This window comes from Bombyx mori, chromosome 4 (genome assembly GCF_030269925.1).
Source record: "Bombyx mori chromosome 4, ASM3026992v2".
Lineage (NCBI taxonomy): Eukaryota > Metazoa > Arthropoda > Insecta > Lepidoptera > Bombycidae > Bombyx > Bombyx mori.
Genome location: NC_085110.1, coordinates 14,766,703 through 14,794,136, shown reverse-complemented (window position 1 = coordinate 14,794,136; position 27,434 = coordinate 14,766,703). Strand labels below are relative to the sequence as shown.

The window sequence follows — 27,434 nt, the reverse complement described above, 5'->3', positions numbered from 1 at the left end:
AAACCTGACGATGTAACTAGCACTGACCCTAGGAAGATCAGTGCTTCGCAGAATCTACCACCGGATCGGAAACGCGACCCACTGAGAAGATCCGGCGAGTAGACATGATAATGACTGCTTTAGGTACCTATATAACAGGTTTTTACAACGAATTAAACAAGAAGGTTATAATAAAATACTTTATTAACAAGTCCAACAATAAAACCATTTTTACACTTACACGTTTAGCATAATTCATATACACAGCTTAGAGAAAATTAATGCGTTCCTGATGTTTTGTTAATTAATTTTATTTACATTCAATATATAATTAGCCAGATTCGTTTATAAATTTGGACCCACCACATGATTCGATGTAAAGAGACATATGTAAATATTAAAACAACAGTAACCGGCTCACACTTTTGCTTGTACTTAAGCATTTACTATTTTTATCCAATGCATATGGAAAACAAATATTAGTTCAATAACAATTTTTATACGTAGTGCAGCTTGATTTAATAACATAATATTTTTTTCAAGACGAACTATTTTATTGCATTTCAATTTTTAACGGCTGCAGGTCTTTTATATAATCAACAAGCGTCAAGTGCTTGTTAAATAAAGTGGGGATATACTGCCGATCTTTCAACAAGAACACTGAGCACTAAATTAGTACATACAGGTTTTATTACATAAGGTTAGTATGGGTTATTGTGTGTGTTCGTAAATAAAAACTAATAATAAACATCGTGCAAACTCTAACATTAAATATGTCAGCAAATGTCACTATCATAGCTTCAAAAAAAGTGATTTATGTCCACCATGCAGGCACACTTAACTTTGACGGAATTAATCCTATAATTCTTTTTGTTTTTTTTTTAGAGTTCGTAGTTTTGGAATGTTTTATTATTTACTGTTACTAGTCGGCCTCACTAATGTGAATAAAATTGGATAAAAAAAGTAAATCGTATATTTATATTAAAAGTGAATCATTATATTTCAGCGTCCGCAAAATGATCTGGTTGCCATTCACATTATCAGAAAATAATTATTAGTTGGTAGTTAAAAAACTGACAGATTGTCACTCATATATAATGCCTGAATATATTTTACAGTTAGATTAAATCCAATTGAAATGGAATCAACCCTACAAATTTTATATGAACATATAGAAGAACAAGCTAAGTATACACATGTTTGCATTAAACACAAGTCGATTAGTAAAAATCGAGTAATAAGTCACATCTCGAAATAATATCTTAAAGTACAATATACAGTAGCAACCAAGTTTATTTATATTTATTACTAATCTGCTATGAAATAAGTGTTTATTTCAGACACATATTACGCGCTACAGTAATGGTTTATTTACATACTCATAAAATGTGTGTTAGTTAAAATGACTCAATGCCCTGAATCTCAATAAAAAATTGTTATTAAGTACCTAAATAACATCATACATATAAACATTGTGCATTTACATACATTCCCATTTTCTTATGAACATGAGCACTGACAGGCCTGTCAAAATTTCATTATCGAATCACAGATGAACATATTATTTGTTATCGAAATAATTCTTATATAAGATGGATACGCTGTACATAAATAATCGGCGATCTGATATTTTTTCATCCCTCAAAAATGAAGAAAAATTTTTAACACTCCGAAAATACTTTGCAGCGTTTACTTAAAACTATTTTCTCCAGAATTTTTATTTACTCGAAATATCTTAAATCTAAAGAGCATTAAAAATACTACCACACTTTGGCTACTTGTGGAAATGTTTTTTTTTTTAATATTATACATTTTAAATCCACTACAGACATCTTCTACCAGTGTTTCAGTGACAAAAATATTTTATTTACAATTTTTATTATTATTACTCTCTTATGAAATACTTTAAATTTAACCCCTTATCATTCAATTAACATTCAATAGTCCCTTATTTCAGTCAAATTTAATATCACCAAATTTTGCACGACTTTTCCATATAAATAGATTGCAACAGTACACGTTTCATTCAAAAATAAAAATTGAATTTCGAGTAATCTATATACATGCTTATGTTTAAAAAACATACTAACACATAAATCTTTCGTAACGATTAAAATTTAACACAACTTTTTAAAATTTTCACTCATGAAACTACAGTTAGCAAAGAGCTAATAAAAAAAAAACGATTATTTCATAACTGATGCACTTTCTATTAACACTCACTTCAGGTTCGTAGTACTTTATTTTAAGCTAAGCAGATAGCACATTTAAAGTTTAAGCTCAAGTTCAACACTTTTAAGTTGGGAAATTGGGTATGTATTGCGCATGCGATTTCAATGCAGAAGTCGCCCATACTATACCAAACTGTCAACTATACCAAATTAATTAGACAGTTTATTACCAATAAACTGCTAACCGTGAGAACACAATGTTTTGTTGTACTAAAGACTTGTTGGCCTAGAACATAAATTCCACAAGCGTGCACTGTTTCACAATATCGTTTATGTGATTCCCTCAAGTTCTGCAAGTCTAAACATACTACACAGTAGTATTAACTTTATTTATTTTGACAGCGACGACGTTTACTCGTCGCTGTCTTCGTCCTAGCTGTCCAGTTGTTCCGGTTCAACCTTTGGTCCAGGACGGATCATGACAAGCTTATCTTCACTCTCTCCCTCAGGATGGATGGTCTCTATAGTCAACATCATTTTCTCATCTGAACTATCATCACCTGAATCAGAGTACATTGATTGTGTCGATGTTGCTACTTCCTGTAAAAGAATATTTAAAATATTATTAGTTTTAAGCCATGTATTTAGTTTGAAATTAATATTATGTCATAATATAGCAAAGTGCATGGAACTTTTAGCTACTGTTGAACTAAGGTGGTGTTATATTAGGTTCTTGTCTTAGTGCACATAGGTTCTCTTGAACCTTGAAGTTGAAGAAACTCACCACTCAAGACATATTTTAATCTGTTCTATTTTGAGTTAAATTTGTTAGTTTCAAATTTTCATTATTTTCGCAATGCAAAAAACATTCAAAAAACTCTAATTAAAACCATGCGTTTTTATCGTTTTCGTTTCTCAAGTGATTAATTATATAAGAAGTCATACCGTAATTCTATTTTTCGTATGGATCCGAACATGTTTGGCAAGGTGGTCAGACCTCATGAAACGTTTACTGCACTCGGGGCATTCAAACCGTTTCTCCCCTGTGTGTGTTCTACGATGCCTTTGCAATTCATCCGATCTGGTGAACCTGCATTTTTTCCAAAAATTAGGCAATCTTCAAGACTAGCACTAGCACTAGCTTTTTCTGTTTGATAGGTTGAGTGAATTTTAATATGACTATGACCAAGATAGCCCTGGTAATCTTATGTAAAAATTATTAATCTTGAAATATTAAAAATTGATAACTATATTTGAATTTTTTTTAATTTTTTCTATAGCATGCTTAAGATTGAATAAGTAAACCATCTTAGTTTAATAGGAATGATCCAATAAACACTAATTTTCACGTCTTTTTCTGAATAGAAATTAAATCAAACAGTTAGTCATCCAAGTATAAATTTAGCAACAACAGAATTTCTAATTATGATCGAACAATGCAAGTGAACACTTTATTTAGTTTTTTTTATTATTACTTAATTTTTTCAGCTAGTAACATTACTCAGTGGTTAAAATCCAAGTACACATAACATAATACACAATATCCAGTAGTTTCTATTATAATACAAATAATTTACCTTTTTCCACAAAACAGCCAATTGCACAAGAAGGGTCTCTCTCCAGAATGCCAACGGAGATGAGCTCGTAAATGAGATGTCTTTCCATATACCTTGTTGCAGCCAGCAATGTGACACACATGCTGTTTCTTGCGGTCGACAACACGACTAAAAACGTTTCAACATTATTTTGTGACTGAAGTTAAATTTTGAAAGTAAGAATTATAGTATACCAGTATGCCAATTTATTTTTGTTCAATATGTGAATAAATATTTGAAGTTTATGCAATTATACTGTCCAAAATTTTGTAAGGTCTCTAAATAGGGAATGCGTACAAAAATTAGTATGAAAAATTACCTTGACTTAGCTTCAACATGTATGCTTGAAGCAAGACAAAAACATAGATTTGGATATAACATCACTATTGCAGTATTTACTTATTCCATTTTCACTGACAAAATTTAAATTTATGAACATATTTAGTAATTTAATGCTATTATTTTAAGCTTAGTCAAAATCACAGTTTTTTGCCTCTAAATTTTTTATCAATGTTTAAATCATACAACAGTGAGAATTGAGTTAAATTTTATAAGCAGGCATTCAATTTTATTTATTTTCACAAATAGAAAATACTGTATGAAAAAATCCACTGTAAAAAACTCTTCTACTTTTTCAATTTCTTCCCGATGGTATTCATAAACAGGTGAAATCATTTTAATTTTATGTTAGGTAGTTTACAAAAATTAATAAATACTACCAATTCAAATGCCAGCAGGAGCTCGGAGACATAAAATATTTACTATCCTGGCCCAATGTCCGGTTACCCCTCAAAATGCCACATAACACAAAAGCTTCACATTTATTTCAGAATTCATAGTAAGCATGTATTTTCAACCATATCTACAACTCACAAAATCCACAAGAACACAACAATATATTGGATTTCAAACAGTTTGCATATGATACTTACTTCTCTCCCTGATCACAGTTAGGACAGGTGCAAGCTACTCGCTTCATGTGTTTTTTTGAAGAGTTGGGGCTTTCTGCTCTTTGTTTGGCTGCTTCACACTCTTGAGGTGATGCTGCAGTACTGCTTGCCGTACTGACAGTCACCACCTGCCACTTGCCCGGCTCATTTGGATCTTGCTGGATTTGTTGCCCTGTAGAAAGTTTAAACAGTTAATCAAAAAACCTTCAATTGTGCATTATTTGTTCATACTGTTGTATTAACCTGTTTAATAAATGTATGACATTGTATTATTATACTTTGTTTACTCGTAGGTAGTTTGTAGATTAATTAGTATTATTTGTTATCTAAAACTTACACATTGTTTTTTTTAAATTAGATACAAGATTTTAAAATAACTAAGATGTCAAATTATACAGCTGTGACTTCTGTATGCCATCTGAATCCATGACACTTAAATTCAATAGGAAAGATTATCATTGGTATGAGTGTAAGAAAATTATATAATTTTGAATGTTAAAAAAACTAAGATGTCAAATTAAACAGCTGTGACTTCTGTATGCCATCTGAATCCATGACACTTAAATTCAATAGGAAAGATTATCATTGGTATGAGTGCAACAAAATTATATAATTCTGAATGACAAATTCCAAAAATAAATCATCAGATTTTATAGGTACTCCTCCACAATTCGAATTACAATAACAATCGATTAATAACACATTTTAATTGAATATCATTTTACTGCAATTCTAAGTTAGTGATGACGCGACCCATACGAAGACAATTAGAGGTTATTTCGCAAAGCAACAACATTATTCTTCGGCGAACATTGTTCACTAATACAAGTATTATAAAATATTTTATTATAAAACAAGTAAATGTTTTGTATTGTTTAAAGTTTTCGAACAAAAATTTAACTTGTGATGTACCTACCGGTTGTTGATGGTCGACTCGGCATTGATGGTAATTATTAAAACTTCACAATACAATTTAGATAATAACACTTAAAAACAGGTGTTTATATATGTACTTGTTAAATAAAATTATACAAAAAGAAAAAATAATAATAACAAATTACAAAAGAAAACAAAGACCTGCCCACGCGCACCTTTTTTAGTTATTTTAATGGCCTGACTTCTAGTCTTTTAGGCCAACATTCATTTACAATTTGTAACTCTAACACAAGTAAAATGGAACGTATGTAATGAATTAATATTCCAGCAAATCATTATATTAAATACATATTTTATATATATTTTGTATTGCTTAGATGGTGGGGGATCCCACGGTGAGCTTAATGTTAAGTGGTTACCGAAGACCACGGACAACAACAACATAAATGCCACCATCCACATTATGATATGAGTTCTAAGTCTCAGTTTTACAGTTCAACGGCTATCTCAACCCTTAAGCCAAAACACATCACTGCTTAAAATCGAACAAAATATTATGAAAGGAGATTAAATATAGTGAAATAGGATGACCTGAAATACTTTTAGTAAAATGATAATTTTTGTTATATTTTACCTTTGGCTTTTTTTTTTATTTTTTTTTTATTGCCCTTGTAGGCAGACGAGCATACGGCCCACCTGATGGTGAGTGGTTACCGTCGCCCATGGACTTCAGCAATGCCAGGGGCAGAGCCAAGCCGCTGCCTACCGGCTTTGATGCGTCAACGAGTTTCTGGTCCACCTGATGCTAAGTCATTACTAGAGTTCATAGACATTAAAACTTAGCTATCCCTATGTTTTAGAACACGCCTTACCTACTATCTAATTAAACAATAATCATTTTCAGATTCCCTATTTCCCGATTTTGTAACTTATAAGTCTTAAATATTCACCAATATTAACGGTCTGCTGCTGCGGTTGCTGTTGTTGTTGTTGTTGTTGTATCTGCGCGAACTGAACACCCGGCAGTCCCAGGGCTGGTACTAATTGAACAGCGCCGCCTACTCCACCCACGCCTAGGGTTGGCACCTGTACCATTGTAACGATATTACTGACATGTGATAAATGATTAGGCACTATTAAACAAGACCTAAAGAATTATTAAAATTTTGAATAAATAACTAACGGATCTTCTAAAATCGATTATAACAAAATACGGACATTTAACAAAGAAACATGCAGTGCATTGTGTCAAGCAGGTGTTATTTTGAGCAAAGCTATATATGTATATATATAATTCCATGCTGTTACATACACAAAGTACTTTACTAAGCCTAATACACTTGTTCACACTAAATTAATGTTATTATGTAGGTATTGCAGATTTTTAATATACGTACTCGTATATATTAATATTGGTTTACTGGTGAACACCGTCACACTTCGCAAAACTCTCGCAACAATAGTGACGAGAATAGTCACGTTGATATTAGTATGTCCGAAACCACTCGCTCACTATAGAGTAAAAAGTTTCAACTCCATCTGATTAAGGAGCGGATAAATGGAACACTAGCCGCAAACTACTTATAGTACACATTTTATAATAATATGGACTACAATACAACTGGAGTGGAAAACGTTGAGTATCTACTAGTACTGTATACTGTACAAGTAAAGTGTTAAATCGACTTTTGATCAAATACTATCTTTATCCCAAGAGAAAACTCAGAGCATTCTTAAGGAAATCCTATTTATTTTGCTGAGTTATTCACAGAGTCTAGGTTTCTTTTTGTGGGTCAAACGAATTGTGTCTTTAAATTGTGGAGGGTAGAGTCGCATTTGGTGCTCAAGTTGAGTGTCCAGCCGTAAACAACAAATTACAACTTAAAAACCCTTCAAACTATCACTAGCGTAGCAAGGAGAATGTATAATATCTACCTATAAATACTATAGATACTTGCTACCGTAACAACATAAATGTAGCAGCGGCAAAACGTAGTGAAGAATGCTCAGATGCAAATTTATAAATAACTTTATAAATAACTTTTGACGCTATCTTTGAAATTACACCACTTGCTACGGTGGCGCCACCCTAATTGGTCGCTTTTCGACAGACTTTTTTCATACATAGATAATGTAGTTCTTGCCTCTACCCTCCATACTGTAAACCAACCGTGGAAAAACGAACGATTCCAGTCAGTAGGTATGTACTCTGGGCAATTACGAAAATCCTCACTTATTATAATTCTCATTCTCATCAAAACTCAATCACTTAATTTCGTGACATCATTAATTTTGCACATAGAAGAAGTATTAATTAGATGACAATGAGGATTTGACTTAAATGAATAGAATCTATGAAATTTAAAAAAAACATAAAATAATAACATAACATACGTCAGTAACATTTGTTACACTAGAATTCCTAGTACTAGTATACGTAAAGGGCACATCTAATTTTAAAGCAACTACGAACTACTACATTAGACAAAACGTGGGCCACGTAAGAGAGCACGTCTCACAATGTTAACAACTTTAGAACCTCATCTACCTGAGAGAATGAATGAACCCCTTTTTTATTGTCTCTCAAGGAAGTTCTCGTCGACTGCTTTCCTTCAAACCTTGTTTGAAATACATGTCATAGAAGTAAAGAAGCACTCCGGTGGTATATTTATTCTAAAGCCGCATTGTACGTGTGTCTCAGTTTTTTTTTTTTTTTGGGAATTTATGACCACTTATTTACAGCCTTTTTTTAATTTATTTTTTATTGCTTCGGTGGGTGGAGGAGCTCACAGCCCACCTGGTGTTAAGTGGTTACTGGAACCCATAGACATCCACAACGTAAATACGCCATCCACCTTCAGATATAAGTTCTAAGGTCTCAGGTATAGTCTCAAGTATAAGTATAGGTCTCAAGTATAGTATAGGTATAGCCTTTATGTCAACTCTTATTTTAACATGTCTCAGTGGTTGCTTAATGTAGTTCTACCTCCGCTAAACTACAGATACGATTCAGCAATATTCCCGGTTGACGAGTCGGAACATTCCCGGGCGCGGTACCTGGACGACCTCGGACGTCTGCACGTTAGCCTGGGCCGGTATGACGGTGACCTGCTGTCCGGACGGCGTGCTCGTTATTATTGTCTGAGTGGGCTGTTGCTGTTGGACCGTTGCAGTCTCCGCTTGCATCGGATTCGATACCGCCTTTCCGTGCAGCGTTTAATTTGACAATATTCAATCTTTCGTTAGAATAATACATTAATAAAAATGAATTGGAATGTTAGTGTATAAATAAAACGTTTATAATTGAAAAATAAATAAATAAACCAAAATAATGCATGCTGTTAAGTTTAAGACTACCAGAGACCTATGTTTAATGGTTTTCACATCTATTAGTAACAGTAGGCAGAGCGAATTGATAAATATTAATTATAATGATGTCGCTTATCAACTCTTTGCCACTATTTATGTGCATCTCTACGAGTACCTTCAATAATAATTAGTATTAGGTTTTAGTCTTAGGCTAATATTTAGCTCTTTTAATACTTTAAATTTTATTGAGGGTATTCGCATCTCGATAGAAATTTACTTTAATTATCTGACTTTAACCTAGGAAATATCACACTTTTTGCCACTATTTATGTGCATCTCTGCGAATACCTTCAATAATAATTAGTATTAGGTTTTAGTCTTAGACTAACATTTAGCTCTTTCAATTTTTTCAATTTTAAGAAGCGTGTTCGCATCTCGATAGATCTTTATTTTAATTATCTGACTTAACCTAGGAAAATATAGCTTGTGACAGACAAAAACCATATAAAACCATCAAACATTTGGTCATTTTTTAAATGTACCTCACCGCGAGAATTCACTGAGCTTACTTTACTGCAGTAAGAGTATAAGCACTACTTTAAAATCCTTTAGTTAAATCATCAGATGATCGCGGATAACAATCACCCTGGATTGTTACAGCATCTGATTCGAAGACAGCCGGGGCGGAACTTACAGCATGACAAAGTGAAATCGTAAAATAATAATGGAACTTCTTTCATTGTTTTGTATAAAAAATTGTACAAATACAAAACGTATGTTCGCAAAGAGATCGCTTTTACAAAAAAGTTAGGTTAATATCTAAAAAGGAAGATGCCCCAAAAATTTCTATTGCGCAATGCCTATCAAAAAAAGGGGCAAATAAATAAACCGTCTTCTCCATAATATCCGAATAGGGTATTATAAAAGCCCAATATTACTCGCAGTGAGAACATTTTGTATATTATCGAAGCGGTAACCACTGCCTTAGCATAAATTGAAAACAATTCGGATTTCCTTATCAAAATACTGCTTTAACCCTTGGATATCTTTCAGCCCTCAATGTAAAGCGTGCTAAGCTCGGGGGTTAATCAATAAACTTAAAGATTTATCTATCATTTTATTATCAAAAGTTTAACGTGATTTAACTGCAAAAATAAAATCAGTTTAGAAGGTAGCAGCAAAAATGCGGATAAGCGCCCGAAGGATCGTTTATGAACTTCGAGTTTAGTGTGCTTTACATTGCGGGGTCCAGAAATATACAAAATAATATTAAAGTGATACTTGGATTAGTCAATAAACATTATAATATTTTCCCGTTATGTTACAGCGGTGACCGTTTCGAGTTTCGTGAGCTGATCCCTTGCAGCCCGCGCATACCTATTGCGGCTTAGGTACGTCAATTACCTGCAGTGTTATCGTGGTAGGTGTGGAGGCCGAACTCACGGCCGCCTGTGTGCCAGCCCCTTGCTGTACCGAAACCAAACCCAGCATTTTATATACAGCACGTATGTTCCAATAATACACTTTTAAAACTCTTAATGCGGACGTAATTCAATATACATTACTCATTAACGTAATAATTGTTAAAATAGTACGTATATAAAAAAATATATAATGAAAAATGTTTATTATTTTATCTTACTTCATTATAATTTTTATGCCATATAAACTACCAAATCCAAATAAATCAAACTACCTTCAAGGGATGTGATGGAATTTCAATGAGTTTTTTCTATTCACTTTTGGTACATTTTCCCTAGCCATTAACAATATTCAAATTTCACAGAGTACTTACATTACCCAACGATGCTATTTGTATCTGCTGAATCTGACCGGACGGCGTCAGGACGTTCGCCACTTGCGGCTGCGCTTGCATCTACAAAAACATCATTATATTATATTATTCATATATTATAATAATAATGCTGAACTCTTGCTATAATCATAACAATACAGTTTAGAGTCATATATGTATATGAACATATAAAGTAGAGCTAACAATAATTTTAAAGTTACTGTATACGTGTCGATATTTCATTAAAAATCAAGTATTTAGAAATGACGATAACACTAACTAAAATTACTAAGATTTTCAGTAATTTGGTTTATTTTTTGAGTTGACTTTCGAAACATATTTTATGACAACTAATAGATACAACAGATTAATTGCTGATGAGCCACAACGCAACCATATTCTGTAACTGAAAAGTCCTGTACTTAGATACAGACTTATCTACTGCCAATATCTATGAGCGACCATGACTACTTACAAACTAGTATCTATTAAATGGGTCTGCTTTCTGACGTTCGGAAAGCGATAATTCATCGGTTGTCAGTAGTGTGAAGGGTCGAGCTACCGTAGATTAAATTCATTAGATTAAAAAGAATTAAGAGTAAACTTTGGGGTGAATCAGGTTACGTATGGGGACAATAGTTTTTTGATAGGGCTGGGGCACTATTTAGTTGTTAAATAGGTACCTAACTTTAGGTAATTAACTTTTTAATATTTTTAATGAGTTACAAAAATTTGATGACTGAATTTAAACTATTTAATATTCTTAAACACTAAATAAAAGTCATTTTCAGTTCAACAAAGTTAAATCTAATTATTCAACAAAAGAATTGTGACATCCCTGATTTGTCCCTGTTCTAACTCTAGTCTCTAGTCCCCCTAAGCTACTGTACCTGCTGCAGCTGCGGTATGATCTGGAGATGGTGCGGCGCGTGGTGCGCGGCGTGCAGTGGCAGATGCAGCGTCTGGTACACCGTGTGCCCGTTGGCACTGACCGGCACCTGCACGGGCACCATACCCCCGCGGACCGCCACGCCGCCTCCTGCACGCACATTCACTATGCACAACCGCACTCACCCCACCCACCCACACACCCACCGCGTGGGCGAGTTGATGTGTCATTGTTTTTATTTGAAAATACAGACCACACCGCAATGTACGTGGTGCTGCAAAACTATGATTTTGAATTAAATTAAGAACATTGAAACTCTTCAAATCTGAAGATGTCATTGCTTTTTTTTAATACAGACCACACCGCACTGTACGTGGTGCTGCAAAACTATGATTTTGAATTAAAGTAAGAACATTGAAATTCTCAAAGCAAATCTGAACCCATAAAAATATTATAACTGAACAAAACCCCAGTTCAATTCTGAAGTTCCACAACAAGATGACCACTATGATTAGCCTTCATATTCTTCAGCAAATTTCTCGCGATTAAACCTCCAGCTGTCTCGCTACTAATCTTCTCAATACTAAAATTGTAATAGATTTAGATCCATTCCAACTGACTGGCCCGATTACACCCTTTCCAAAATTCATCCTACCCTCTCCTTGTTGAAAGTATGTTTTAATTGTTCAATGTATTAACTAAATTATTTTATATTTCAATATTATATGTGATCATTCAAGATCTATTTATTTCTTCAATGTTTTAAACCAGAACAACTAAGTGTTTTTGTGTGCAAATATATTTTATTGTCTAAAAAGGCAAATAATATTAATAGTCCTTGCATGAAAACTAAATAAATGATGGGTGAAGTCTACAAGTGAAAAGATGTTGTGCAAAAACCAAGCTCATAATTCAAGAAAGTACACAAAAGCTATTACAATGAGTGAAAAAGGAATGAATGAATGATTACTAGTGGAGAAAATTTTCATATGCTTCTATTAAATATTTTAAACAAAATATATCAATCTTGCCACATTTACTACAAAGTATTGATTGGTATTATATATGCTTACTTAATCTAAGCCATACTCATATTATTGTAACTATACTGAGACCTTAGAACTTATATATCAAGGTGGGTGGCGGCATTTACGTTGTTGGTATCTATGGGCTCCGGTAAATACTTAACATCAAGTGGACCGTGATGTATTTAAAATGATTTTTCTCGCACAATTATTCGAAGAAAGCTTTGACTATTTTATTTCGATTATTGTAAGCATATTTTCTTTATCTCTAAACTAATTTGCAATGAAATAAAAACCCGTATTTACGGTGTCTCATTTAGTAATGACAAATCATATATAAAAAAAGCAGAGCAAACAAACATACAAAATGAGATAGCAAACCGTGAAATGGGTGTACATTATGACATTATAAAGAGTAAATTAGCATTGCAAATGTACCAATCACTGCCAGTAGCTGTAGTTTGTGACGTGTTGATAATTAAGCAATCGATATCGGAATAGAAGCATCGAGAAGGTTCTCCAGCACGGTAACACGCGGTACCTTGCGCAGTGGGGCTGGACGGCTCCTTGTCCTTTTGCTTGTCGGCGACCGAGCTACAAGGGACGGACTGTCCTTGTATTTGTATCCCCGGTAACGTAACGTTCGCCCCGGGGATCGTGATCATCGGCTGGTTCCCGGTCAAAGCGCTCAAGGGTATGGATAGGTTAGTGCCCGGGATCGTGACGGTGGCCTGTTGCTCTGTGCCGGGGAACGGGCCGGGGAAAACACGTATTAGTATGACAGTTGTTAGAAGCGACAGGCATGCGACGGTTTTATTGGAGGTGTTGCGTGCACAATTCTCACTTGTATGCAGTCGTTGTTACTAACAGATTTATATCTATATATAAAAATGAATTGCTGTTCGTTAGTCTCGCTAAAACTCGAGAACGGCTGGACCGATTTGGCTAATTTTGGTTTTGAATTATTTGTGGAAGTCCAGAGAAGGTTTAAAAGGTAGATACATACGAAAATGCTCGGAATTAAATAAAAATAACAATTTTGTTTTACGAAGTCTGCCGGGTCAGCTATAATAAATAAAAAATAGTAACTCTCTTTCCGGCTTTTCCTATCTTTGCTAATTCAATTCTATCAATGAATAACAAATGTCAAACTGGCTTAAGTAGCTAACGTTAGATTCCAAATTCAATCCTACGCCGTCTGCATACAAATCATTATTCTGCACACTGGACACATCCAAATAAAACGCATCATCTAGTGAAAGTAACCATGATTAAGTTCGGGTTACGTACATGCATTAGATAGTGGTTTGAAATAAATAGTTTTTATGTAAAACGACATAGTGTATCTCCTTCGAGTACAACGACTATTTTTAAGATAATCAAACGACTTTCTGAGGTCGCTGTTTACTATTATTGAAGAGTAATACGCTTTATCGTTTCAATATTTAAAGAATAATAATAAAAAAAAGTATTTAGTATTTGGATAAGCAAAGAAAATGAAAATCCCTTAAGCATTCCCGAAGCTAATGTGATGGTCTGGATGTTAACTAAACGTTACGATGTATTCTGATGTAATTAAACAAATAAGGTCTATAAATGTGATATGTATGTTATTATTTTTATTTATTTTTTATTGGTTTAGTTTACCTGTTGGTAGATGCATGACGTTTTGCAGGAAGCCAGCCGGCAGTACCGGCGTTCTGACCAGCTGTCCGTTCACGAGACTGACTTGTCCCATACCGGAGAAGTTCTGGAAAGAAAATCACATTGTTTAACCGAACATCCAATAAACCAGAAACATTGATAGAGATCCTTTATAAAAAATGCGAATTTATGTATAGATTTCTAATAAATAGTCTTATTGCCTGAAAAATAATTAAAAAAAAAAAATGGTGACATAAAAGCTCGTTCTGATTTCTGCCGCAAAACTGTCATAGGCTCTGTCTACAAAAGGACTCGACACTTCGGTCACAAGTCTCAAGGGGAATGGCAATATTCATAAGAAGTGTTAAGAGTGTCTTAAGACTAGGTACCCCTTCGCTTGTCTAGGCAATAAAAAAAATTTTTTTAGATGTATTTATTAGGGTAGATAGACAGACGAATTGACGACACGTCTCGTGTTAAGTGGTAATTGGAACTCATAGACTCAACAACATAGACAACGCTGTCCACCTTAGATATAAAGTTAGTGATGATAGGTAGACCGACCATCCTGCCCATTTATGTTTTTTTTTATTGCATATTTGGGTGGACGAGCTCACGGCCCACCTGGTGTGAAGTGGTTACCGGAGCCCATAAGCATCTACAACGTAAATGCAACCACCTTGAGATATGAGTTCTAAGGTCTCAGTATAGTTACAACGGCTGCCCTAACCTTCAAATCGAAACGCATTACCGCTACACGGTAGAAATAAGCAGGGTGGTGGTACACCCGCGCGGACTCACAAAAGGTCCTACCACCAGTAATTACGGAAATTTTAATTTTGCGGGTTGAATTTTTATTACATCATGTTATTCCTTCATTGTGGAAGTCAATCGTGAACATTTGTTAAGTACGTATTTCATTACAAAAATTGGTACCCGCCTGCGGGCTTCGAACACGGGTGCATCGCTACATACGAATGCACTGGACGTCTTATCCTTTAGGCCACGACGACTTTATGTCACAAGGCACTACTGCGTCGGGTCTGAGGATTGGTTCAAACATATAATACTAATGAGCATTCGGTCGTATGTTTGAAGGTAGGTAACAGCATACGTGTTACGAATTCTAGGGCATGGAGGGTAGAGGTAAGGAGAACCGTCTCTGTGTGTGAAAGTGTCCGTTAAAATCTACTAAATAAGAGTGGCGCCACAGTAGCAACCGGGTAAATTTAAAAAAGGCGCTGAAAGTTATTAGAATAAGATAGAGAAATAAAAAGGACGAAAGAACTGTAAGCACTACAAAATCACAAAAAGTATTTTATTTAAAGCTGATAAGAAAATGCAATCGATGTCTCCACGTTTTACCACAGCAATAATTTTAGGTTATATTGACGAAATTAATTTGGACTACATAAACATGTGAGGTCTTGTATATGTATTACACTGTCACTATCTACTCTAGTCATTAAATATATTAAATTTCCTAACTCAGCAGACTTCTATCAGATAACAACTGCTCAATTCATATCATACCCTGTGCCTATGCCAGCGCCATTCTGGAGGATTTTTAAACTGTTATTTAGTGCTGAAAATGGGACACTTTTTCAAGCTTATCTCATATGAGACGGTTCTCCTTACCTCTACCCTCCACATTCTAGAGCTGATTGAGCCGAGAAAGCTCATGTGGATTTATTTTTTTGCCCTTGTAGGCAGACGAGCATACGGTCCACCTGATGGTGAGTGGTTACCGTCCCCCATGGATTTCAGGGGCAGAGCCAAGCCGCTGCCTACCGCTTAATACTCTCCACAAGCCTCTTTTAAAGAACGACATGTCAGTGCTCGGGAAACACCGTAGAGTGGAGCTCATTTCATAGCCAGATGGCATGTGGCAAAAATACCTCTGGAAACGCACTGTCGATGAACGCAGCGGTTTCAGATAATATGGATGAACTCTGCTCCGATGGCGGGAGGTGCGATGATAAAAAGGAGATGAGGGGATAATATTAAACAATTCCTCAGAGCACTCCCCATGGAACATACGGTACAAAATACAGAGGGAAACGAAGTCCCTCCTGCAGACCCAGAGGTTCCAAACGATCCGCGAGGATGGGATTATTGACATTGTAATATGGATTGTAGTACCTGAGCGTGTTGCGCTGGTATGAAGAGAGCATCCTGCCCGTCGACGGTGACGGCTTGCATGGGAGCCACGCCGCCCACCAGGCAACCGCCGTACACTCCGCCCGGTTGTTGCTGGGGAGGGATATTATAAACATAACAGTAACTGACGTAAAAATATTATAATTATAAACCAGTGCCCCACTCCACAATGAAACTAGACAAAAATATTCGAGTGGGTTAAAGAAGAATATTATTAATTTTATAAAACAAAGATCTTGAAAGAAAACAGTATCGTTTTCCCGATTGTGTGACTTTATCTCTAATATGACTAGCTAATTAATTACATTAATTTTTTTTATTTTTTTATTATCTCTAGAAAGCTTGATTTTTATGAAGATGCTAAGAGTTCTTAAAAAAAAAGGATATAATTGATTTTCTCTGAAGCCAGACCTTTGAAGATTTCTTAAATTGAACATATTTCCTTTTTATTGTTTACATAGGTTGAACGAGCTCACGGGTTTAACAAAGTAAAAGCCGTCACCCATCTTAGACTTGAGGTTGAAGTCTCAATTGTATTGTAAATATGATTACCTTTTTTTTTATTAATGAAAGATTACTGGTGGCCCGGAGGCCTTTCCAGTTTCACCAGGACAGGTGGGCGAGCAAAGGCTCAGCCAGGTGTGGTGGGATTTGCTAGCTGCCCGAGCGCCTCCGAAGGAGACCTAACAACTCAAGAGCAATTGCTTCGCGAAATATCAATACCTGCAACAGTTGCGGATGTATTTGCAAGAGTTGTTGCGGTGAGTTCTGATATGTAGCACCTTCGTTCGGCACCACGCCGCCGCCCAGTAGCGACTGCAGCTGCTGCATAGAAATAACCTGGAATATAAGAAAATTATCTATATATATAAAAATGAATTGCCGTTCGTTAGTCTCGCTAAAACTCGAGAACGGCTGGACCGATTTGGCTAATTTTGGTCTTGAATTATTTTTGGAAGTCCAGAGGTTTAAAAGGTTGATAAATATGAAAATGCTTGGAATTAAATAAAAATAACAATTTTGTTTTTCCTTTGATGTGTTACCCGTCGGACGGATTACTTTTGTTTGTTTTAAGTTTATTTTATACAAAAGTTTAGGTCTTTTATTTATCGACTGAGGCACTACGAAGTCTGCCGGGTCAGCTAGTCATTAATAAAACGAACCGCTGTATACAAGGCTAGGTTAAACATCTTCTGCGCAGGACACGGGTAGTAAAGCGCACAAAGGGGATGGGCGTAGTGGGTGCATATCGCTATCTCTCTTGCACGTTAGCATCTTAATGGCGGTGACGTCACAAACCGTCATTTTCGTTTTGTTTTTATTTATTTTTATTGCTTAGATGTGTGGACTAGCTCACATCCCACCTGGTGTCAAGTGGTTAGCAGAGCCAATAGACCTCTATAAAGTAAATGCCGCCACTCACCTTGAGATATAAGTTCTAAGGTCTCAGTATAATTACAACGGCTGTCCCACCCTTAAAACCGAAACGCATTACTGCTTCATGGCAGAAATGGGCAGAGTGGTGGTACCTACCCGTGCGGACTCACAAGAGGTCCTACGACTAGTAAAACTACCAGATTTACAGATTACCAGTTTTCTGAGCGAAGACCGATTTATGATATGCGTATAATATTTGTTAAAACAGAGTTATTTACCAAAGCGTGACTGATAGTTGAATACTTGACTGATAGTTAAGCAAGGAATTCGTAACAACGAAGTTTCTAAGCTAGCCTTCACTCATTAATATTGTAGGGCCGATAGTAAAACTCATTTCTTTACATTCGATATTGTATTGAGACAAATCTTATTTGTACTACAGTCTGAATAACTGGTCACATTAAAAATTCAAATATATTTTTTTATACTGTTAACCCTGTATATGTGACCTTATTTTATTGTCATTGATACGTGCACTGATTTCCAAGTTATTCGGACGTCTTAAAATTGATAAAAAGTACGTTTGAAACTTTCCTTTAAATATATAAACAGGAGGCCAAGTGTGTTAATACTAAAATTACCTTAACACGTTAACTGCCGTGTAGGTCACCGGTGCCCTACGTGGCGCACTGAAGTAACTATGTCGATTTTTGTTACTAATGAGCCTGGATTGCCTAAATTTGCTTTCTTTTGTTTGTGAATGTATGTTTTAGTCTTTTAAGTCTCTTAGAAATAGATTGTTTCTCAGCATCGTTCCCAGAATCAATTCCGATATTCCGGCGCCTTAGTAAGAAGATTGAAGAGAGAAATCGAAATAATTACTTCAGTGCGCCACGTAGGACACCGGTGACCTACATGGCAGTTGACGTGTTAAATTCCGAATTCAAAGTTAAAATCATTGTTTTTTTTTTATTGCTTAGATGGGTGGACGAGCTCACAGCCCACCTGGTATTAAGTGGTTACTGGAGCCCATAGACATCCACAACGTAAATGCGCCACCCACCTTGAGATATAAGTTCTAAGGTCTCAAGTATAGTTACAACGGCTGCCCCACCCTTCAAACCGAAACGCATTACTGCTTTACGGCAGAAATAGGCAGGGTGGTGGTACCCACCCGCGCTGACTCACAAGAGGTCCTACCACCAGTTCCGAAGCGCACTTTTTATTATTATTATTATTATTTGATATTTCATTTATTTATTAGGAATGTGCTTATTAAAATCCAAATAAACTGCTTTATTTACGTTGTAACGTACCTGTGGCTGCTGAACTTGAATGCCATTCGGAACACTGTTCGCGGCATTCACAATAGCCGCCGACAACTCATTGCCCTGCAACAATAGAACGTTTTTTTTTTTGTAAGTGCAGACAGAAAAAACAACTCAGGGAGACTAAGGTCGGTCTGCAAGACTTCGAGAAAACTATTATATGTGAGGCCATCAGCGCAAAAGTGGCCTAACCCACAATTTTTTATATTTAAGCTTATATGACGTATATTGGAATTTATTTAAAACTAGCGACCCGCCCTCGCTTCGCTTCGGAAACATTAAATTTTATTATTGATAGTTGAGTCCCGCGATGTTACCCGCGGTTATTGTCGTACCGCGGGTGAGGCCGCGGGGCGAAGCTAGTCTAAAAAAAGTAGCCTAAGTTACTCCTTATATCATCAGCTACCTAGCTTATCAGTGAAAGTCCCGTCAAAATCGGTCCAGCCGTTCCAGAGATTAGCTGGAACAAACAAACAGACAGACAGACAGACAAATATTATATAAAATGTTATTTTGTTGTATGTACCGTATATATATTCATATGCATGTAGTAAAAGGCGGTTATTTTAATATTACAAACAGACACTCCAATTTTATTTATATGTATAGATATAATAACTTTTGATGCAAAACCGGCCTATCCATAGTTTCACCCATAGATAACAGGTAGCTTTGTAAACATTATTTTTGCGCGTATTGTTTATTTGCCTACTCAAATTCAAATTCATGAAAATTCAAACCTAATTGCCTGCATACTAACTGTGGTAAGCTTAGGCCACTTTTGCGCTGACGGCCTCATGTATAATTATACCAAAGAAAATACGTTATTTTTATCTTCACAGAAATTGATGATGGTATGAATTTATCCGAATCAGAAACAAACACCCAATTGGTGACGAAACCCACGGACTGCCCGCCGAACAGACTTGTCCATCCTCAAATGAGATCTTATGTATCTTATAGTATGTTAAATTAACTATAAAGTAATCCGGATAAGTGTGTTTCGTAAACAGAAGTCTATATTATTATATTTAAAATGTTGTGTTGTAATGTGTTGTTTTTGTGACTCAGACTCAAAAGAACTGGTTACCTACAGCTCATATTATGTAATCTGTCTAATATACAAAACAAAAAAACAAGTAAAGATTCATTCATGACGTTCATACATAAAATTAAATGCTCACACATTCAACAGTCTATTTGAATTTATAATTGAGTTGTATATTTTTCAGAATAATTATTCGGACTCATTGTCGATTGGCACATAAGTTCTTTGTTTTTATAAGTACAATCGCCAAGTCAACAAACCACATGTTAGGGCTGTGGGATGAGTATGTGGCAGTCGATTTATACTTAATAATCCAGTCGCTGGCAACCCTCGCGATCCGCAGTTCTACTTGACTGGGCACTGTACCAGAGTTTGAACAACGGCTACGATGGTCGCATCGATCTTCGATACTTGTTTTAGTGACAACTCCACTTGTAGTATTTATCGCTGTGCCTTCAAAAACGACCAGCCTAATCTCAAAGCTACCGAAACAGCTTTAGGACTCCACGTATGGTTCTGAATCGCTCGACATATCACAAACCAGGGAGTCCATTTAAGGCAACATGCTCATTATCGCTCTTTCTCTTTCATTCCTTCTATCAAATGGTTCTACGAAAGAGTTTTTTTTTTATTGCTTATATGGGTGGACGAGCTCACAGCCCACCTGATGTTAAGTGGTTACTAGAGCCTTACTATTTAATATCCTACATAATCCTAACTACTAATCCTACATAATCCTAACTATTATATGTAATGTTTACTGTATACACTAGGTTTGTGTTCCTAATTCTTCTTTTTTTCTTTTTTTTTTTATTGCTTATATGTGTGGACGATCTCACAGCCCACCTGGTGTTAAGTGGTTACTGGAGCCCATAGACATCTACAACGTAAATGCGCCTTCTACGGCCCTACCGGAAGAGATTTCAACATGAAATAAGTAGTGCCCTTGTATTTCTCTCTCTGTATTTTTATTGTCGCTTTTCTTCTAACAGCTGTGTGTACAAAATATATCAATTAAATAAATCAATATAAACATATCTTGTCTATTGAATAGCTTCAAACAAAAGAGTCATTAAAAATAAAAACTCACTGATAATCCTTGAGCTCGCAACTGCTGCACTACAGCAGAACTAATAACCCTTAACTGCGGCTGCTGCTGCTGTTGTTGTAAATACTGTTGTTGTATTGCAGCTATTGTTGCTGCGTCACCTTGCACTTGTTGTTGTATAAGTTGTGCCTGTTGCACTTGCTGTTGCTGAACTTGTTGTTGTTGCACTTGTTGTTGTTGTACTTGTTGCTGTTGCACTTGCTGTTGTTGAACCTGTTGTTGCACTTGCTGTTGCTGCACTTGTTGCTGTTGCTGTGCCTGTTGCACTTGCTGCTGTTGTGTCTGTTGTTGTTGTGGACCTAATTGTTAAAACCATCATCAGAACTGAATAATCTAATAATATTTATTATACTAATTCAGTATTAGAGAACTTATTGTCAAATATGATATATGTATCTATACTAATATATAAATCTACAGTGGTTTTTATGGATATTCCGTTATAACTACTGAACCATGCATCCGATTGACTTGAAACTTGGTATCCATGTAGAAAATACACGTACTAAATGGATAGGCTAATATTTATATGAGTGTTGGACTCCCTACACCAGTTGCGGGGGTGTTAATGATGAGAATCTTTGTGGGGGTGAGAAATAATAATGTTAATTTTAAATGCCCAGCTAAGCGGACGGGTGCAGCTAGTAGTATTGATATAAATATCATTATGAAACATTGAAATAAGTGAGGCTTATTGCATTCGCTTCTAACCAGACAATGCAATACTAACTGAAGTGATGTTGCTGCTCTTTATCTGACTGCTGCTGTTCGGGCCCCATGTTGGCAGCACCGAGACGACTGCAAGTAGCAGCCAATAAGGCCAGGGGCGACTGGCTGCCGCTGCCCTCCTGAAACACAATCACGTTTATAATAGTAAATTGAGTATGTGTTTTGATTTTTATCCAAATAGTAAATACTATTATTTCTATAGGATGAACTTCAGTAGGATAGCCGAAACAAAAAAATATATTGTTTTATAAGAAACAAAAAATTCAAAAATTTATTATTTACAGTACAGATCATACAAAACTAGTGTAAATTATCACATTACAACAATTTTTTTATGTAATCCACAACGAAAGAAAAGTGTGCAATATTATGACAGGCATACCGAATAAATTACATAGCTTAGAACTTATATATTCAAAACCAGTGGCAAATTACCGACTTGAATACTAAATATTTAGCTTAGCTCTCAACTAATTTTTACTGTAGACTTACTAATTTTGCAATTTTATTTCATTCAATAATATTTTAATTTTATGGGAAGTTCATTTCTATTTTAAGAAAAGCTAATATTACCTTACATGCTCTACAAAATTAATTCATAACCTTGAATATATGGTTATAACTATAACATATGGTTCGAATATTATTCACGGCTACTAAAATTTTTTTTACTGGCCACTATGAATCCTATTCAATTTTCATAGTAGGTTTAGCTTAAGTTTTTTTTTCAAATATGTGACTTTTTAAATTAAAAAAAATGGATTTCTTATGGCGATTTTCCTTTACACATAACTTCAATATGCATGATTTTTTTTTTAGAAATTTAGCTATCCATTTAGAAATGTAGCTAATTTTAAACAACTTCTTATATTTAGATTTTATACTCCTTTAAGAGATATTTTATAATACTATAGTATATAAGTACAGTTCATAAGTAACATAGTCCAAAAGTAGGAGTCCAAAAATTAAAACCTATTTTATTATTTGCACATATTCATTCTGACACATCACATTTAAATACAGCACTTTAGACATTTAAATTATTTTACCACCTCTATTGTGCTATGCATAATTTATTCAAACAATAATAATATACATTTTAGTGTGACCTAAACACTGATATTGTTCTAAGCACTCAAAAATCTGCTAATTTAAACTCAAAATATACATATTTTTTTAAAGAGTTGCAACAATGATAGATAAAAATATTAGACTGATTACTGAATCTACCTTGTATAAAATATTAAAGATTCAAGAGAAATTAAAGTTATGCCTTTTATTGTAAATATAATGTTTACAGTAGGCTAGGATTTCATAATTATTATTTTGGTATGAAACAAATTAAATTAAACTAAGTATTTATAGATTACAACAATTTTACAGGAAGTCGTTAAAATATTAGGGAGAGCATTAGATTGACTTTTCAAAAAAATGCAAGGGCGTCTTCTCACCAGCCGTGGTGACCCTTCTTATTCCTATACAAGATGTACATCCAATAAGTTATTACGCTACTAGCTACATATTATTATGGAAGTTTTTAATCTAGTAATTCATACTACCATAACAGATAAATCTAACGGAAACATTGCTTTGAAAACTTTATAATTTGGCGGTAAAACCATTTTCAAGTAGGTAACAAATTTCAAGGAAGATCTGTCAAACTCTTTAACTTTTTAAACGATACCGTTCGATGATTGTTTACTACATTGGCGTTGTTCGTTCAAGATTTTTTTTCTTCATAGACAAACATTCGCTATTTAAAACATCTCATTCTTGTTTCCGATAAATAAACCATTCAGTCAATCAATAGATATGAATATAAAATATCAGCTAGTTTAACTAGGCCTATACAAATACGAGTATCCATAACTAAGTAGCGTTGACAATTAAATTATGACCAACACAAAAATAATTTTGGAGTGAAGTTCAATATTTTCATCATTGTTTTAAATTATAATATATTTTATGTAGTTTGAAACAAAGTTACAATAGTTGTATCGACACGCCTTTTCCTAACAAGTGCCGGGAGTCGTCGTAGGCAAGGCCGCTGCCGCCCTTTGATCCACCCACCAGAAATCGCATGACTGTGATTTTATACATCTGGTAAACTATTAAACAACCCTCATTATGCATAATAATTTAGGTAATTCATAAACTCGTCCAAAGATCAAAATGTGAATTCATAAAGCCTGTTTTAAAAGAATCATGTCACGTTGGATATTTTGTTCTATAATTAGGCATGCATGGTGCTGTTGCTGTCTTTTGATAAATATGGTATTCCAATAAACTGATTGAGTTGTGTTTATAAATAGGTGGGAAGCAACTCCGTAGGAGGATGCTGTTTCTATTTCGGCAAGGGAGTAGCTCGCAATACGGTCACAACCTCCTGCGTGTGGCCTGGCGGGCCCCACACGGCCGGGGCCGCGTTCGCCCCGCCCTCCCCCTGCGCCAACACGAGACCACTGCCCGCTGGCGTCCGATATGTTACACAATAACACAGAATCCTTTCACTTTGTGCGAATTACCTTTATAGGTTTTTCCTCGTTGATGTATTCCACCTGCACTTTTGTAGGCTCAGGCGACATTATCTACTTTATGATGGCAAACAAAAATAATTCTTTGTCTACGTATAGAACGCACCATCCTCACGACCGGCCGCCAAACTGCGGCGAGTGAACTGACGAGTCATGACGAATACGCTCGGCAATTTTCGTAGATCCGCCTCCCATCACGTTCGGGCAACAGAAACTTTATTCAGATATTCTAATAATTAAGACCGAAATTTAAAGGCCAATATTGATAGATACGTTTTTGGATTCGTAGAGAATGTCATGTACATATTATTTTAATTTGGCAATTGCGCCACGAACTATATCTTCTAACTTTTTAATAATTAATGTGAGCTCCGTCTCGCTCTAACCGAGACAGATCTTGATTATTGGTAGGTAGCAGCTGCGCTTTTCTACTCCTCCCCGTCGCGGGTGCGTCGCTGCCGCCCGATAATAATAATCGAAAGTAGGAAGGACGTAATAATGGGTGTATAACCTCGCACCAGCGGCCTCCTTGGGCGGGCAAAAAATGCACACATGTCACGATGTTTGTTACGCTCGACGCGTCAGATGCATTGCACATCTACACGTGGTCTGTAAACAATCGATAAGAACAAGTTGCTCGTTGTGATTTTTAGATAAAGGGTTTCACCACTCAAAGTGCTTGATACCGATATGGTGTTAAATATGTAAAATATGCATCAAAAATCTAATTCTATATTCAAAATCAGACACAGAATTCCGCTTTGATGGTTAAAAATTTAAAAACCCTCACTTGTTATTAAATACTTTGCTTTTAATATCTCATTTTACAAAACAATTGAATAAAATTTGAAATTAAATAATAGCAGTGATTCACAAAACTTTCTAAAAAACTAATAACAAACTATATTATGAAGATCCAACGCTCTCATTATTTATAGGTTTAGACAGGTTCAGAATAAGAGTGAAAGTCAAACCGCAATTTTGTCAAGCGTCGGCTGATTCACTTTACTCAAGTCCATTATGCACGAATGTCCCATGAGAGCATGTATCCTGTGCCTAATTAAAATTCAACTCCTAAAAGTGATTTGATCTTTATACAATTCTCTCTAATGTCCAAATTTCTCTAAAATACACGATAGAAACATGCGATCTCAGTTCACTAGTCCCTAAGAAAATATCAAACTAAATTAGACTTTAATACGTAAGAAACAAAGTTGTTTGGGCTTAAGTAGTGTGGTTATTTATGCGACATTACTGAACTGTGAGTGACGCAGTATGGGTGTACCTTGACTTGGAAATGTGGTACACAGTAGCTAAATGACGTGATACGCTTTGAGTATATCTGTTTACGAACGAAGCGAGTGATGAAATCAATTGAACTCATTGTTTAGACGGGATTGAGAATTCCGATACAAATTATACTTTACGTTGATGTTAATGAATAAAGAACAGTTTAATTTTTCTTCGACCGGGACGGGAAACTGAATCATAGAATCGAGTGTCGTTCATAAAACACTATAGTTTCCGCAGAATTATTGTTCAACGCTATTTCCTTATAAGAAAATATATTTTTTGATTCGCTTTTCAATATAAATATAAAGTACTGTGAAGAACAACTATGTGTTTTAATTGAAAAAAAAAACTTGTCTCTTGGCTTAATTCTTCAAGTTATTTTATTTCAATAAAAATGGCCCGTGGCTATAATCCAAACACCCTATTATTTAAGAATGAGTCTCCGGCAGAGGGTGGCATTCTCGTTTTATTCATTCATCAATCTTTCTCGAGTGTTTGTTATTTTACTGCCATATGTACTTTTTTCACCTATGTTGACAACAGTAGTCTACCTATCTAATTTTAAGTGTTTTCTAGACTCCTTACCTAGGAAAAGCTTCATGTTATTATAGTAAAACGATTAGCCGTGCATCACCAACACTCATGAGCGCTTGAATTGATTTGTGGCATACTCAAATAGAAGAGTATCTTGCAAGTTCCGTCATAATAGGCACACAACACTATTTCAAATGCTTGAGCTCGGTCAGGCTTTATTGATTGTTTTGTAGCTAGCCAGTAAACGATCAATAAATTGATTGCGTGAGCATCCCTTTGCTTCTCAAGATGATGACAGTGTTGTGTTAGTTTACTCGTATATACTTAAGACATAGAAACTCGTAGCGTTAGATGAATAGAACGGCATTAGTGACACTTTAGTGCGATATTAATGTTGAATTGGCATTAGTCAAACTATTTCATGATTAGATGTGATAAACCAATAAAGGTACAATCGCTGTAAACTAAGCCCTTCTATTCAATACTGTGGTGAAGTTTTAAGGGGGAATCAGTGGTAGATAATTTTTAGTTATTATACTAGAGATGAAGAGTTGATGATCTGACGGATGCGGAAGTAATCGTGGGCGGGCCGGACCGATTGCGCTACCCGCCCCGCGTCCAGACACGCCCTAGTTCTTATGAGTCATGCTGCATCTCACGTCAATTAGCTGATTAACAAAACATTACCTGCCACCAAATAAGTACGTCATAGATAAGAGGAGCCGAACTTAAGCGTGCGTACGAGCATACGCAGCTAGGCTTGCTCCTCGTTTTCTACTTATTTTAAAACATGAAACAGATTTTTCGAACTTCTTTGAAACACAGAATGCTATGTAGTCTTAGATAAAACAATTTGTTCTTAAAGTTTTTTTAAATAACTGTAGATACCGAATCTACGTTGTCGGGAAAAGTGATCGGATTTCAGTGGAAGCTTCCGAAGACGGTCTAGAAGAGGGTAGACAGATTTTTTTGCTTCTAACGTCCTGCGCACAGTCTTCTACGATCATGGCTCTTAGAAGAATGCCCAAATTTCGGGAACTCATTAAAACTAAAAATCGTAGTAAGAACCCGTTCAATAATAGTATTTATT

General features: G+C 35.4%; 1 protein-coding gene and 1 long non-coding RNA gene across 13 annotated transcripts; one reads left to right on the top strand and one right to left on the bottom strand.

Moving 5' to 3' along the window:
• Positions 1-165: 165 nt before the first annotated feature.
• Positions 166-25,048, bottom strand: LOC101739329 (transcription factor Sp3). 12 transcript variants are annotated; one of them, XM_021351108.3, is made up of 17 exons: positions 24,509-24,668; positions 21,985-22,102; positions 21,237-21,553; positions 19,087-19,161; positions 17,117-17,233; positions 16,376-16,486; positions 14,237-14,339; positions 13,131-13,328; positions 11,566-11,714; positions 10,676-10,756; positions 10,285-10,347; positions 8,629-8,772; positions 6,522-6,657; positions 4,678-4,867; positions 3,728-3,874; positions 3,096-3,240; positions 166-2,750 (listed from the first exon to the last, which is right to left on the bottom strand). In XM_021351108.3, exons 1-17 carry the CDS (start codon positions 24,566-24,568, stop codon positions 2,583-2,585), a joined length of 2,322 nt encoding a protein of 773 aa, XP_021206783.2. In that variant the 5' UTR covers positions 24,569-24,668; the 3' UTR covers positions 166-2,582. The 12 variants fall into 12 exon arrangements, with proteins under 12 accessions (XP_021206783.2, XP_021206782.2, XP_037877819.1 ...); XM_021351107.3 differs by lacking the exon at positions 24,509-24,668 and adding an exon at positions 23,543-23,692; XM_038021891.2 differs by lacking the exon at positions 24,509-24,668 and adding an exon at positions 23,435-23,448.
• On the top strand, positions 8,137-10,502 carry LOC134198820 (uncharacterized). The gene is made up of 2 exons (XR_009973038.1): positions 8,137-8,257; positions 8,574-10,502. It is a non-coding gene; the product is annotated as an uncharacterized LOC134198820 (long non-coding RNA).
• Positions 25,049-27,434: the final 2,386 nt, after the last annotated feature.

What these genes read in the sequence shown, in the direction of transcription:
- LOC101739329 (XM_021351107.3), bottom strand. Translation starts at nt 23,605, where the DNA reads ATGGTTTTACCGCCAAATTATAAAGTTTTCAAAGCAATGTTTCCGTTA. An exon ending in TTCAAGTTCAGCAGCCACAG is followed by an intron (nt 17,234 to 19,086) that starts GTACGTTACAAC and finishes CTTATATTCCAG; the next exon opens with GTTATTTCTATGCAGCAGCT. An exon ending in CTACCACGATAACACTGCAG is followed by an intron (nt 8,773 to 10,284) that starts GTAATTGACGTA and finishes CTGCACGGAAAG; the next exon opens with GCGGTATCGAATCCGATGCA.